Source organism: Nansenia antarctica (assembly GCF_963989245.1).
Source record: "Nansenia antarctica genome assembly, chromosome: 10".
Taxonomy (NCBI): domain Eukaryota; kingdom Metazoa; phylum Chordata; class Actinopteri; order Argentiniformes; family Microstomatidae; genus Nansenia; species Nansenia antarctica.
In genome coordinates this window covers 31,178,446-31,193,445 of record NC_137680.1, presented here as the reverse complement: position 1 = coordinate 31,193,445, position 15,000 = coordinate 31,178,446, and the positions used below count along the sequence as shown (strand labels likewise).

The following is a 15,000-nucleotide window of genomic DNA, read 5'->3' as shown; positions in this document are numbered from 1 at the left end:
GAACACAACCATAACCACTGACCACAACCATAACCAACTTCACATACCCTTCATAGTATACACACCTTTCAAATACATTAACATTTTACATTTTAACCATTTAGCAGACACTTTTATCCAAAGCGACATACAATTAGAGATGACAGGGACAGTCTCCTTCGAGTAGTTTAGGGCTAAATTCCTTACTAAAGGGCACACTAGGGTTGTGTTCCCAGGTGGGATTTGTACCCATGACCTTCTGACTAGCCTGTACCATTACAGCATACAACACCAAAGAACATTGTCTTAACAGTTTTCTTTGTCGTTGTCAGAACCGGCAAATCCCTCCCCATGCAGATTGATGGAGAACCCTGGATGCAGACCCCATGCACTGTAAGTCTTCAAATACAGAAGTAGATGTTCCAGTTACTGTTATATTCATGTTTTTCATGTTGTGTTGGTCACCATGTTGTTATATACTGTATAACAGAATAGCTTTCATCTTACTTGCAGCTACTGTAGAATAGCTGAATGTTGTATGCATCCACTTAACATATTTACGCTTTACAAAATTAGCCAAAATTTGCTCTGAAGTTTCTCCAGAGTGTGAATTTGCATTATTTTACATATTTGTAATTCATCTTAACCGGGACATAATAACACAAATCTTACTTTTAATTTGTTGAACGTGTGCCTCAAACAACTCCCTAAATAAGTACACAAGTGTTTGTTCTCTTTTCATTGTGTTCATCTTTCAAAATGAAATTCGCCCAATTTGTGTTGATTAAAGTTGTGTTTGGCTTTAATTACAATGCTAGTCCTCTGACAGCATTGCTGATGAAGTGCAACCAGAATTTACATATGGATCATTCAGTCAATGTGAGAGAATCTAGTGCATGACAAAACAAGTAGTTGGGAAGTGCACTTGTATCTGTTGGCATGACTCCATCAAGCAAAGTTAGGTTCTGACAATACATAATTGTGTGTTGAGGTGATTTCCATGGTGAGTTATAGACATCTTGATGCTGAATTTGAATCAGTCAACATCACTCTATCAGTCTGTTAAATGCTCACAAAAACAACACAATTAAAATGGGATGTTATCCAACTAATTATTAACAACAACGGTTATGCAAATGCCTCTTGGTTCTCTTGCATGCATAACATGTTTAACACCATACATCTCATTTGCCATTTTGAAGGAACATATAATAATGTTGCTGCATCACTTACTTGGTTTGCAGTGGCTATTGTGAAATGGGCATGAATGCTCCTTTTAAAGAATGATTTAGACTTTGCCCTGGTTTTTAAATAATACACTTAGATATATAATACATAGAAGTACCTGAAATAGCAAAGCAGTTCTATCTAAACTGAATGTAATGCAATGTAAACAATAAATATTATCTGCAGGGACATATTGTTATATCGTTTACGTTCTCAACCTCCTTGGTTCTCGCTAAACAGGAAGCCACCACACCACACCACACTGTTGATACACTGAAGTCTGCAAATATGGATACAAACTATATTTGGTGTATATACATATATTACATTGAAAATACAGTAGCCTATAGTATATCTATTGTGGGTTACTGTATTCTTTTGTGGAAATGTTGCAAAAAGCTACTTTAAATATAAGATAATTTGGCCGTCTGATTTTCAAACATGAGCAGGTTCTCTTTTGAGACATCCTTTTGTGCTGTGGCCTCAACTCTGAGGTAAAGGTTAATTTGTCAATTATATGACACTTCAGCATACTTCAACTATTTCAACAACAATGAATGACATGCTTCTCTTTGAAGTAAAAGGGTCTCTTTTAAGCAGATGATATGTACCTGGGTCATTACTGTGTTTGCACTGTGAGTGCTTGAGTGTAATGAGCCATGGGTGGGTGATATTTACCATTCCATTGATCTGCCATTCTGATTCCAGCCTTAAACAGAAGTGACCTAATGGTACTGAGAAATGGTAGTTAAAAAAATATTTAAAAAAATGTTTCAGGTATTATCAAAAAGCATAAAGGATATATTTTGTCATTCATTGGAAATATTATTATCACTGTACAGTTCTGTGTGTCCCTATATTTTGATGAAAGCATTCACTTTCATGCGATGCTCACAATGTAATGCTATATTGTCCCATAGCCCACTGTGCCCTATCTTGCTGCAATGTCAACGGGACATTGAATTGGGTGTTCAGCTTTTTGTATGAATTCATACAAATTAACTGTGAGATCCTGTTGCCAATGTACAGTACAGTACTCCCCACCCCACTCCACCCCATCCTACACACCCCACCCCACCCTACCCCATCCCACCCTATACCACCACACCCTATCCCACCCCACCCTACCATCACATAATGTACTGTACCATAACTACAGTATATCCTGCTCCTCACTTTCAAGGCCCTTCCCAATCTTGCACTGAACTCCTTCACACCTACACTCCCTCTCGCACTCTCCGTTCCTCCGCTGCCTTTCAACTCTTCATACCTTCTGCCCGCCTGACCACTATGGGGTCTAGAGCCTTCAGCCACTCTGCCCCCCCAGTCTCTGGAACTCTCTCCCACAAGACACTGCAACACTGACTCTCTTTCCACCTTCAAATCCTGCCTGAAAACCCACCTTTTTAAACTGCCGTATTTTTAAACTGATGGTTGTTTTTAAGTCTTTTGTTTTGTCTTGTTTTGTTTGTTTTTGTTAGTTTGAATCACTGTTTGAATCTGTTGGTTGTTTTTAAATTACGCTCTGTATGGTGTCCTTGAGTGCTCTGAAAGGCGCTTATAAATAAAATGAATTATTATTATTATTATTACTATCCTATTGCCTTTCTCACCTCCAGATTGAGATAGTCCACAAAAACCAGGCTCCTATGCTGATGGGCCCACCGCAAGGCGGCAGCTTCCTCAGCTCCGTCATCAGACGCACACGGAGCGAGAGCAAAGACTGAGGAGGAACCTGAGGCTTTGGGCTTCTTCTTCTTCGCCCAAGGAGACAAGCCGTCCTACAGAACCAACCAAACAGAGTCACAGAGAGAGTCAGAGGAACCTGCCACTCAAGCTTACTTATCCACAGAGAGGAACTGAAGCTCACTTATATAGCCACGGAGGGAACTGACTATGCTATGATGCTATGGGGTGCTAATTAATTAGCCTAGCTCCACACAGTAGTGTACGGTAGCTGCAAGAGCTGCTTCTGCCATGGGGTATGGTCATTGCCACTTTGGCCCTCCCACTTTGGTAGAGTGAGGAACTACCCTAGCAGAGGCTATGGTCCATGATGTGGTTGCCACTCCGCAATGCCGGGGCGTTGCGGAGGTCCATCTGGAATACTGAATAGTTATAGCCTTTCCAGGGACTTTAAACAATGGCACGTTTCTTTTCTAAATGTCTATGTTATGGTGTGTTATTGTGCCCTGTTGCTACAGTATGTGAATGGAGTCGTCAGAAGGAAAGAAACATTCATGTCAATCGAATGTGTCTGAATGTGTCTTTTGCATTATAAACGTGTTGGTTTATGCTGCATCACTGTTTTAAAATCTGTGTTTGAATTTGAGCACCCCAGTGCATGATGGATAATGGAGTACTGTTAATGGGGGTGAACATACAGTATCTTTAATGTTATAGGTAGACAGTGCCGACATAGAGTTGATGTACTGTAAAAGCATTTTGGTCTTACAGTAAATAAAGTGTTGGGTCGTTTGCCTCAAAGTGCAGTCCAGTACAGTATGTAGGATGAACTCTTTGAAACATTGCTAAATGGCTATTCTTCAGGGAATGAGTTTGCATGCTAAAGATCGTTCAGTGAAGAGTGCTGTTTATGGTCCGCAAAAGCATGTAAATGCTGGTGTTGAAGTCGAGCACTGGCCTTTACGTAACATTTTCAACATTATGGCTGTTTACAAAGATATGCACATATTTGCCGCTGTTAAAAAAACGGCATATTTACGTTTTACATTTTCAGTTTGGCCACAGAGGGCAGCCAAGTACAAAACGACATGCTTTTTAATGATTACTTTATTATGTTTTTAGTTTTTTTTTCTAAGGCTCTGTTAGGGCTACCACAAAGCATGTAGACAGATTAATACTCAAGTGTCTTGTTGATGGACAAAAGTTCAGATCTCGGTTCAATTAGTATTTGAAATCATGTAACATTTTTAGCTATGCTTGATTGAGTTTCCCTTGCACAACAGCCCAATGGAACCAATGATAGTCCCAAAAGTTCAAACCTCGTCCATCTGGCAAACCAGGCTGGCTCAAGAAATACATTTCAACCCAGGTCTGGACAGGATTACTGATTACTGATTGCTCATAAATGCATGAAACACCCTTTTCTTTGTATTGGGGGAAAATTAAGACAATTTCTTCCAGTTGTGCTGTTCACATCTTGAGTTGCATGAATGATCAAGATCTGTTTTAAAACCTGTGGAAATGTACAGTACTGTAGTGTGTTAGTATTATGGAGGTAAAGTACCGTTGTCAGGAGTACATTATATAACTGCCTTGTTGTCTATGTCACATGATATCATATCCTACCCGTCAGACAACCCTAGGGCAGGGGGTCCCATACCCGTCAGACAACCCTAGGGCAGGGGGTCCTGTTAGACAACCCTAGGGCAGGGGGTCCTGTGTTGTTAAGGGCAGACACTCAGGTATTTTTAAGGCATAACATAACATTCATGAGGTTGGCCACTAAGATCAAACAGTTTATACCACGCCCCTTTTTCCAAGCAGACTATTCAAAGAATAGACGTTGTTCCCCCAGGTACAGTGAGCATAGTGTAGACTCGTCTCTGACCTATTTTTCCCATTGATTGTTCTTCAGCTGTTTACTATTGAATGTTGTTTACAGTGCATCCCTCCTACAAACAGCATACATTAACCAATTAGAATTCAAGACTAAATGTAAAATTACTATTGACGTACTTGAGCTGGAATTGAAGAATCACTCCTGAAAATCAATCTCATCAATTTGTGTGACTGACGAGAGAGGTTTGTCTCCTCTTTCCAGCTATCTCCAATGGCCACATTTGTTTTTACCTATGAGTAGTTCCTAATATTTCAGACCTTTTTGAAATACAAAATTGACAGTTGAAACCTCGGTTTCAGATTTATTTTTTTCAAGTACAGTTCAAGGATAGAAGATTTATAGTATATGATATTTCTGTCTGTGTTTTAAAGTGCCATCCTGCCAATGGAAGACTTGGGTTAACCAGTTTTCTATTTCTTTGCTTTCTGAGTGCAGTGTTTGTATAGTGAAGTTGTATTTTTGTACACAATGTTATTTTTCTGCTTTATGCATTGCTCTTATCTATCAATCTCACCACTGTGTCATTCTTAAAGCCTGCCTATTCTCACTGAGATACCAATACTGTAACAATAAAATGCTGTGGTTTGACATGCTGTTTGACATGCTCTTGACATGCTCTTGGGTGTGTTTTTTTAACCGACCCTTCCAAACATTTAATGGCACTCTATGTCACCTGTGTTTTGGATTGGCGACTGGTTGGTTGTCACCGACAACTAAAAGACACGCAATACTACATTAGGGTTCTTACACCTGCTGAAAAGCTGTACAGTACAGAAGATCTCAAACCCTGAGAGATGGCTGTCAAACCGTGTTATGGTTCGTGGTGTGTCACACTTGGCAGTTCTATATTCCGTTTATACACCTTGACCCTGCAGTGGCCCTTTGACCTGACCCTTTACCATGGGCTTGACCCAACTAACAGTAAGCCCACATATAGTGTGTCCCAAAAAGTTAATTCAAATATGATTTTAGAAGTTGACAAATACAAAGAACTAGCTTTGTGATTTGTTTCCTGACTAAGCCTCTAAACAATAGGAACTACAGTAGTAAGGTCATCCGATCCTAAAACAATACATTAACATATCATAGACTGTATAAAACTTGTGCTAAATGAATCGGCTCATTCAATAGAATGAATGTGCAATAATATGAACACATACTGTAGCTTTTGGTTGTTTTTCGTGGCGCCTCTGGTGATTGTGGATAGTGCACATGTGTGACGGAGGAGTTGAGATTGTGCACTTGTGTTTACCCCTTTGTTTGCTGTCACACCTACTCTTGACCTGTGTTTCCCAGGCCTCAGGGGGAAAGGGACATGATACTTCACTTCACATTTCCATCAGTGTTGGAAGGAGACTGTCGATGGATGTACTGTACATACTAGGACCGAATCGGTATATTAATATAAGACCCACGTTCAGTCAAAAATGTATCATGTTTTTAACGTTGTGTTTAGACAAACCATGCAGACAATAATAGATTAATTTGGTGGGAAATGCCCAATGACCGTTATTATCAATAACCAGTAGAACTGCCTTAAAACATTTCTTGTTATAAAGCAGCAGCTGCTCTCAGCGTGTGTCCCATTTAGTCTGTGTTGCAGACCTGTCTTCAGTTGCCCAGTGACCTGTGATTTACTTACAGGTCAGTGCCTTCTGCAGGTCTGAAGCACACTCAACAATGTATCCCTTACACGGAGGGGAGAGCTGGAGCTTTAGCAAGTCCCTCTGGAAACACTTCAAAACACTGTTACCATGGTCACAAACTTCAGTGTGTGGGTGTGTGTGTGTGTGTGTGTGTGTGTGTGTGTGTGTGTGTGTGTGTTGTCTGAATGAGCAGACAGGGAGAGAGTGTGTATGTTTGAGAGAGAGAGGGCGAAATCGAGAAGAGTGTGTGTGTGTGTGTGCAGGGGGGGGGGGGTTCTATAAATCTTTCAAATGTTAAATGCAGTATTGTAAAAGCGCAATGCCATTTTGTGAAAAGGAATAATAGTCTACAAAAGTGAAAACATTTGAACACTTTTATATTTATACTTTTATGTTTATATTTAACTTCATGTGATTTATTGAAGTTGAGAACTCACACCTGTGAGTGGAACACAGTGCATGACTGACGGGGGTAGACATCGGATCCAGTGAAAGAATATTGACAACCAATAGGAGCCTCTGCGCTCTCTGTTTCTATGGGAGGCCCCGGGAGGCGAGCCGCTCCAGCGTCAACCGCTCAGGCATCAACCGGGAGGCTGAACAAGCCACACTGTCGCACACTCTCCGGTTCACACTAAATGCAAGCGACTCGCTTGTGAATGAATGCCGTGCACAGTAGTTAGGTGAGTGCCCGCTCGTTTTTCTTTTATATTTCAGTAGTAGTATATATATTTATAGTAATACATGGCTGAATATCATTTTGAGAGACCGCTCTCTAGCCCGTATTTTCCCGTGGTGTTTCTCCATCCCCGCCACCGTTGCGCACAGACTGCGCTCCGAAGTGGGCTGTTCTGTTATTGACAAACAAGAATGATTGTTTAGTAAACAACCGATACTTTAACCTATTTGCCGTGAGCAAACAAACAACGTCAGTGGTGGTAGTTTATATTAGTTAGTTCGCATTGTTATTTGTTTACTTCTGTCGTGCATGGGTCGTTCATTGCGGAGGTGTTTTTACACCGTTATGAATGAAACTGCTTCAAGTTTGATAACCCGGTCAGGTTCACACGGTTCATTCATGTTTTCTATGTTCCCTATCTCGGTGTTTTTAAGGTTGACCGGACGCCAGACTCAGCGGACAGCTCTTGATCATTGCGTATCAATTAAACCAGAGCACTTCTAGCTCTCACACAGTAGAATGGATGGATTCCACGACCAACAAGTGCCTTACGTTAATTACAATGTGAGTGAGTTCAATCTGCCTAGATTATCACTTTTTTAATTATGAAGTTTGCTTTGTTATGGTTTTATTCTCGGTCTTGAATCACAACCTAATTCCAATGACTTCTGACCTCTCAGAGTGGGATGTTTGCTCTTCCTTGTACAATAGGGCTGTTACATGTGTGCACCCTATATCAATTGGTGTGTTACAGCAGTCTGGGACAAGTTTGAAAGTGTGAAAGCTGTGTGATTGAAGCTCCTATATTGCTCTCTCAGCTGTCTTCAGTGTAAGTGTGCTACGCAACAGAATCACTCCAGTGAGAAACATTGATCTGTTTCCTCCCTTTTAGAAGCCACAAGGGAGGAAGACCTGCAGCGAGAGACCAGCAAATGACAGAAAAAGAAAATTCATTAACTCTGACCTGGCCCTGGACACTGAAGGTAGGCAGAGGGAGGGGAAAAGTTAATTTCACGGCTTCTTAACATTTAGCAAAATTCAATTTGTTAGTGGCCACCTGCACTCTTAAGTACAAATCTCAATTACAACACACTCGCCTGTGAAGATTCTCAGTAGCCTCTGTTAGTGGTTACAGACCCAAATTGAGTTGTTATAAGCTACAACGGGTGTTGCTGAACTCGGCCAAACCACCAATCGGACTGCAAACCCATCAGTCTGTCATAGCGAGGGGAATTGTGTCTTATTTTTTTCTGTTACCGTTTTCTTCTCTCTCAATGATTGTCCTTTGTTTCCCTCTCATAGAACTCTTTCAGGATCTCAGCCAACTACAGGAGACATGGTTGGCGGAAGGTAAGTGTTCACTCTCTTCGACACACGCTCAACAAGCTCACTTTGTTAAAGGACAGAGAGAGCAAGAGAGATATTATAGAAAGAAGAAGTAGAAAGGCAAAGCTGCCTCAAGTTACATTCCTAACATTGCAGTCCAATTAGAGCTTATGTGGAAGAGGCACCTTGTGTGTCATGCATACATTAGAGACTGTGATGAGCGGGGGTCTTCAGGGAGACTAAGGAGGCTCTACCCAGAGTGTCATCACAAATTACCAGGAGAAGACTCTCTACCGTTCTCTGTTTCTTCTGCTTTTGGCGAGAGCTAACACACGCAAGCCGCCACCTCCACCAGCACCACCAGTGCTGTACCATCACCTCTCTCTCTCTCTCTCTCTCTCTCTCTCTCTCTCTCTCTCTCTCTCTCTCTCTCTCTCACACACACACACACACACACACACACACACACACACACACACACACACACACACTGTCTCTCTCTCTCTCTCTCCCTCTCTCTCTCTCTCTCTCTATCTCTCTCTCTCTCTCCCTCCCTCTCTATCTCTCTCTCTCTCTCTCTCTCTCTCTCTCTCTCTCTCTCTCTTGTTTCGTCTCAGTGCGTCTCTCCAAAGATCATCTTCTACAGCTATAGTATCGTCTGTCTTTTTCTCTTCCTTTTCTTTTTCTGGAGGATTTACATTTTTCTCAGGTTCACCAAAAAGAGTTGGTCTCTGATCAGCCACTGAGGTTTTTTGGAGAGTTTATTTATTTATTTGTTTATTTATTTATTTTTCTCTAATGGCAAGACTTGCTCTTTGTGGTCTTACTCAGACGTGATGCTTCAGGATTTAAGTGCGAGTGTCTTCTTTCCGCCCTGTCTGCAGCACCGAAGTTTTGGTTAGTGATGATTATTGCTAATATTCTGCCTGTTCCGTTTTCTTAAAAAGCATGTTTCATACAGCATGTCTTAAGTTTTCAAAACTTACTAGATTAATGTGAATATGCTACTTATAACTATTCTTGATATTCTTGTCTTATCCACGGTGTATGCGTATTGAAAATACATGTCTTTATATGGGACATTTTTATTAGTTTGCCATGTTTGTTGGATTATTGTTAAGGATAATACACTACATCATAGAATTACTGTTTTGTGATCATGTTTTGCCTCAAGTGGATTTTTATTATGTTAAACTTGCAGTTCTGTATGGGCGTTATACACTACTATATCCAACCAATGTTATTTGGCACACTATGTTTAGAAACATCACTAAGATTTCAGAATGACAAGTCTAAATTGTAGTGTGACGTAGGATGTAAAATCATGTTGTTTCTCATATCAATGTAATTGAGGCTTAATTACTTTATAAATATCAGAATAGTTTTTTTTTTGCGTTTCTGAAATCAATATGATTGCCTCCATGCATACGAAAATATCTTGAAAAGTTTGCACTAGCCTAGAAACATGATCTAGACAACAACATGTCGTGCTCTACAACTAAGGCCCATCACCTGTTTACCTGTGCTACTATTGTACATATTATGTTACATGTCTTCTTAATCAAACATACTTCTGTACTGTAAAATCTACCCATCAACACACCACATATATTTGATTTAGTTAAAACATGCTACATATAACATATGGTCTGTATTATTTATGTTCTGTTTACCAATCCAACATTGTGTGTAACCTAAATAGATGATGAGAATGACATTGTTGTAAAAGCCAAATATATTTGAGAAGTTTGCGGTATATAGTCTGCGATTTGAGAATACTAAAATGCTCAGATTTTCAATCTGCTTCAGTCCCAGATTTGTAGTTCTTTCTTGGCTTCAAGCTTGGATGGAAATCAAGATTTGAGAACAGACGTTGATTTTAAAAAAAATGTATCCAGGGATTATAGCTAATTACAATTTCATAGGAAATTCATCAGCAATACTAAAACATATAACTTACAGTTATAACTTAACTTACAGTATTTGACTTTTTCAGGATATTAGATTTAATCATGACTATCAATACGTTTTACTCTTTGTAGCCATACAATTCTGTTCTTAATTTAAAACTATTAAGACACAATGGTTATTGAAGTAAGTGGACTTTTTTTTATTGTACTCTATCACATTTAATGTTTTTATTTTGTACTCTATCACATTTAATGTTTTTATATTGTACTCTATCACATTTAATGTTTTTATATTGTACTCTATCACATTTAATGTTTTTTTATTGTACTCTATCACATTTAATGTTTTTTTGTAAGTTTATTTTAATACTTCCAAAGAGGTGGAAAAATATTGCTCACTCACTTTCACAGGTAAAAAGGAAACTTAATCATTGATGAGATTCATCTATTCTTTAATACATTTAAAAATGCTTGCAGTGTAATTTAGGGGTTTAAAAAATGAAAAGTATGCTTTGAAATAGGTATTGGAATACTTTACTAGCTTTTTCCCCACAAGTTAGATTATGAAGTACATATATACCGCAGGGCTTGTAGAAGAATAAGACATCATTTTAATATTTTAGTGGAAAAAGAGACCTCTCCTGCTGATAGATATTACTGTAAGGATTTCAGTTCTGCCTGTCAAGGATCAATGTGATGTATGTCTCAAGATTGTAGATTTAATAAATGACTTCCTGTCCATTAAGATAAAAAGGAATACCTACTTATTTCTAAGATTTATTAGTTCAGGTAATTGGAAATAAGAGGAGGAATTATATGAGACAGACTGAATTTCCGACATCACAGATCAAGAGGTTGAAGGGTATTTAACCTGACAGGCATATGTCATTGGACAGGCACTCTACAAAGGTTCTCAGTCTTTTTTGGAACTGTTCAAGTACGTTGAGTTTTAGATCTGCTCAGTGAGTGTGCTTCAATGTGACAATGTGGCATTTCTTGTTAAATCATAGTGTACAGTAATGAATTAGCCTGTTTAAGAGAATACAGTTAAGCTGTTTTTTGACCAGTTCATTTCATCCCTGTCCCATGTGTAGCATGCTAGATTTGTTTGAAAATCTATATTTTACATTACATTTTTTGGCATTTAGCAGATGGCTTTATCCAAAGCGACTTGAAACAAATACATTTGACTTAGTAAGTGAATCATCTATCCATCAGTCATAGCAAGAAAAAGTAATCTATGCTTCGGCCAGGGACCATTGGCAGTCATAATGCTAGAAGAAGGATTAAAAAAAAAAAAAAGTGTAACCCTAATCCTAACTCTAACTCCAACAGAGACAGGGCACTTGTACATACAGTACAGGGGGTTGGTGAATCCTTTCCCTCTCACACACAAAGGGTGTGCCACTTCTGCTCAGGCCTGTGTATGGGCCTTTGCTGTTTTGCTTTGCTCTCTCTTTTCTTTCTCTCTGTCTCTCTTTTTTGTGAATGGCGGCAGAGTTCCAGTTCTCCTGCTCTCCCCAGGAATTGTTACAGAGATCAGCTGGCCCATTCACAGACTGAGGCCAGTGACTCATACATCCTGCAGCTCCTTCTGGCTGTGGCACCATTTTCACCCCCTTTTCCGCCCTGCCCTTCATATTTCTTATCCCTCTCTTTGAAACTTGCGACTTTGTGAGGTCTGCAGTACCTGCATGTGGTACAGTGTCACCACTCCTAGCACACATGAAGTAGTGAGTCGTTGAATATAGTAGCGGTAGGGAAGAAATGTTGTTTTTGTTTTCTTGGGTGGTCAGTGCTTGGACTGGGTGGCCGTTGGGCAGTTTTGGTTATGTGGTTGATCCACTACTTGGAATTGTGAGAGACATCTGGTCTGTAGTTATTTACAGTGACTTAAGGTGTGGCATTTTTTCGCACCTAATTAACTTGGTATGAAGCATCATGATGACAGTTGGAGTCCTTACAGTGGTCATATGCAGGGATAGAGGAGGTACACAGCCTCTACATAGGGACTTTGGCTGGTAGCAGCCGGTGCACAGGGGTTCGTTTTTATAATGTTTGTTTTTGATGTTTGTTCAGTTAAATATGATCTCTTGATCTCTCAATTAATAACCAAACTATTTACTAAAAATAATTTACTATTTAGATTTTCTTTTTACTCTGTTTTATGTTTCATGTTTTTGATAGAGAATTTATATTACGAGGAAATATGAAAAAAGTTTTTTATTTTTTTATTGGATTGTTTGTTTTCTCTTATCTTTTCACACCACACCAGAAAAGTTCATTTCAAAAGTGAAAATATGGTAAAACGGGAGATTGTATGATATAGACAAGCCTCAACATGTTACTGATCTGGTGATAATGAGGATCCACCTCTCTGTGTGTAAAAATAGACGTGCTAATGACACATTTAAAACTCCTATTGCCTTTTGCTGCAATTCGCCAAGTTGAACTTGAGGGACAGAAAAACTGTCTCAGAGTGTAAATATGTGTGATATAAATATGTACATGCCTAATTGGACCATGTGCAGAGATACTTCATTATCTTAGCATTAGCTGGGAGCACAGGAGTGTGAATGATAGGTGAAACACTCACGTTTGGAACAGACCTAACTCGGCAGGTACAGGTGGATTCACCAGTGGGGAAGAACCCAATTAGATACTGTTAACAATGGGTGTTTGGTTATTGGCGTGGACAAACGCCTGAAGCTACAGCATAATCAACAGACTCAGACTACTTCAGGATGTGCAGTAGAGACAGGGACAAAAAACAACAAGTATATTCTCTCGCTATAGACTGTTGTTTCAGCTTTACCTGCAAATCCTGTTTGTGCCAATTGTTTTGTCCAGCGGTGCATGATAGGTATGATACTGACTGAGACGTTTTTGAGGTTTCATTGCTTTGTTCGTTAATGGATAAATGTCCAATATCAATGTGATGGAGGTGTTTCACTCGAGGACAGGATGGAGATGGTTAGAATGGTGATCATGGTCTGGTGTTGTCCAACGGCATCAAAATCACCTTTTTCTTTCCCCTCTTCTCTGCTTCTGTTTTCTGTCTTTAGCACAAGTTCCAGACAATGACGAGCAGTTTGTTCCAGACTTCCAGACTGAAAACTGTAAGTAAAAGGTCACAATGCTTTGTATTTATTTGTGTGTGTGTGTGTGTGTGTGTGTGTGTGTGTGTGTGTGTGTGTGTGTGCGTGTGTGCGTGTGTGTGTGTGTGTGTGTGTGTGCGTATGTCTGTGTGTCTGAGACTGTATATGTGAGAGTGTATGTGTGAGTGTGTGCGTGCGTGCGTGTATGCGCATGCCTGCATCAGTCTCTCAGTATCCTCACCTTTGCTCTCACATGTGCTCTCCGGAGAGCTAGTCTTGAAGGCAAAGAGGAAGCTGCACTACAGCACTGTGATACTATTGCACCATGGTCTATTTATGTAGGAGCACTCAAAATATTTACAGTCGATTGCAATGACTTCAGTTCATCTCTTCTCTGTTTGTGAAATGATTTTTCTTTCTCTGAAATATTTTTTTTTCCAACTGTATTTCATTTGAAAATCATAAAAAAACCAGCACTAAATATAATTAGTTTAAGGACAGATAGACTTAGACAGATCGATAGACTACATAGCGTCGGATTGATCATAATGCACATGGTCATACGGCTAGTTATCCCTAAAGTGCCTAAAAGTGACTGTCTTGGCACAGAGCGGGTATGAAGGATGTGGTGCCAGCATGGAGACAGAAATGGACCGAGTGGAACACAGTTGGATCCAGGGCTAGCACATGTCTTTTAGATGAGCCAAAAGGCCCATGCAATAGTGAGAAAGCAGGAAGCCGTGTACACACCCTATCCATCCTCAGTCCATCCACACCCTATCCATCCTCAGTGTCCGTAGCGCACACCCCTTTCTCGCACACATTTCTCGCAATGTCAGCTTCCGATTCTTTGTGTGTCATTTCTAAATTGTCGTCATTATTTCTGCATTGTCACAAGGCGCTGTATGGCTTTGAAGAAACGTCCTCCCGTTACCCCCTAGCTCTGTGAGGTATGGCCCCATTTTCCCTGATAATCCCCCCCCCCCCAAAATGCTTGTCCATTAGAACCTGAGGTCACAGAAACTGTCCCCATGTCCTTCAAAGCCACCCAGCCCAAGCCCGTGCTGCCCATTGTAGTAGTAGGAGACTGCTGACCATATGAAACGTCCTGTTGGCATCCTGGAGCAGACTGGAGAGGCACAAACAGATGGTGGGAGGGCGAGGGCACCGTGGTTGGGCTCTCGAGCAGCTACCCCAGCCTGCAGTAGTCCCATATGGGTTTCACTGAACAGAGTGAGAGGGGTGGAGGGAGAGAGAGAGAGGGGGAGGGGGGTGGGGGGGGGGAGAGAGAGAGAGAGAGGGAGGGATAGTGAAGGAGTGGGATTGGTCAGAGTTGAATGGATGGAGTACACTGTGTCTCATGCACTACGTTATTGCTATTATGGAAATAGACGACTCTGATTGGAGAAATCTACTTTGGGAAGTCTGTTAATACAAGTTTGTTCGTTTTTTTTTACCGTACTTCAAAAGAGACATTTTCGCATCCACTAACAATCGTTATAATGTCAAATCAGAGTCTTAAAGCTAATGTGTCTTTAGGCTATGAAGA

At 40.3% G+C, this 15,000-nt stretch overlaps 2 protein-coding genes across 6 annotated transcripts in view; both read left to right on the top strand.

Moving 5' to 3' along the window:
- Positions 1–2,969, top strand: part of dgkb (diacylglycerol kinase, beta) — a gene marked incomplete at its 5' end in the record, with an annotated part of 54,521 nt that extends 51,552 nt beyond the window's left edge. For both annotated transcript variants that reach the window (XM_080540040.1, XM_080540041.1), the window contains 2 exons: positions 312–372; positions 2,826–2,969. In XM_080540040.1, coding sequence (XP_080396166.1) covers positions 312–372; positions 2,826–2,933 — 169 coding nt within the window. In that variant the 3' untranslated portion in view covers positions 2,934–2,969. The remainder of the gene's footprint in view (positions 1–311; positions 373–2,825) is intronic.
- A 4,667-nt stretch (positions 2,970–7,636) lies between these two features.
- etv1 (ETS variant transcription factor 1) overlaps positions 7,637–15,000 on the top strand; it is a gene marked incomplete at both ends in the record, with an annotated part of 18,450 nt that continues 11,086 nt past the window's right edge. For 2 of the 4 annotated variants that reach the window (XM_080540095.1, XM_080540093.1), the window contains 2 exons: positions 9,280–9,340; positions 13,419–13,472. In XM_080540095.1, coding sequence (XP_080396221.1) covers positions 9,280–9,340; positions 13,419–13,472 — 115 coding nt within the window. Of the gene's footprint in view, positions 7,682–8,009; positions 8,101–8,419; positions 8,468–9,279; positions 9,341–13,418; positions 13,473–15,000 lie in introns of those variants that run through there. The other 2 variants (XM_080540092.1, XM_080540094.1) reach the window with 2 other exon arrangements.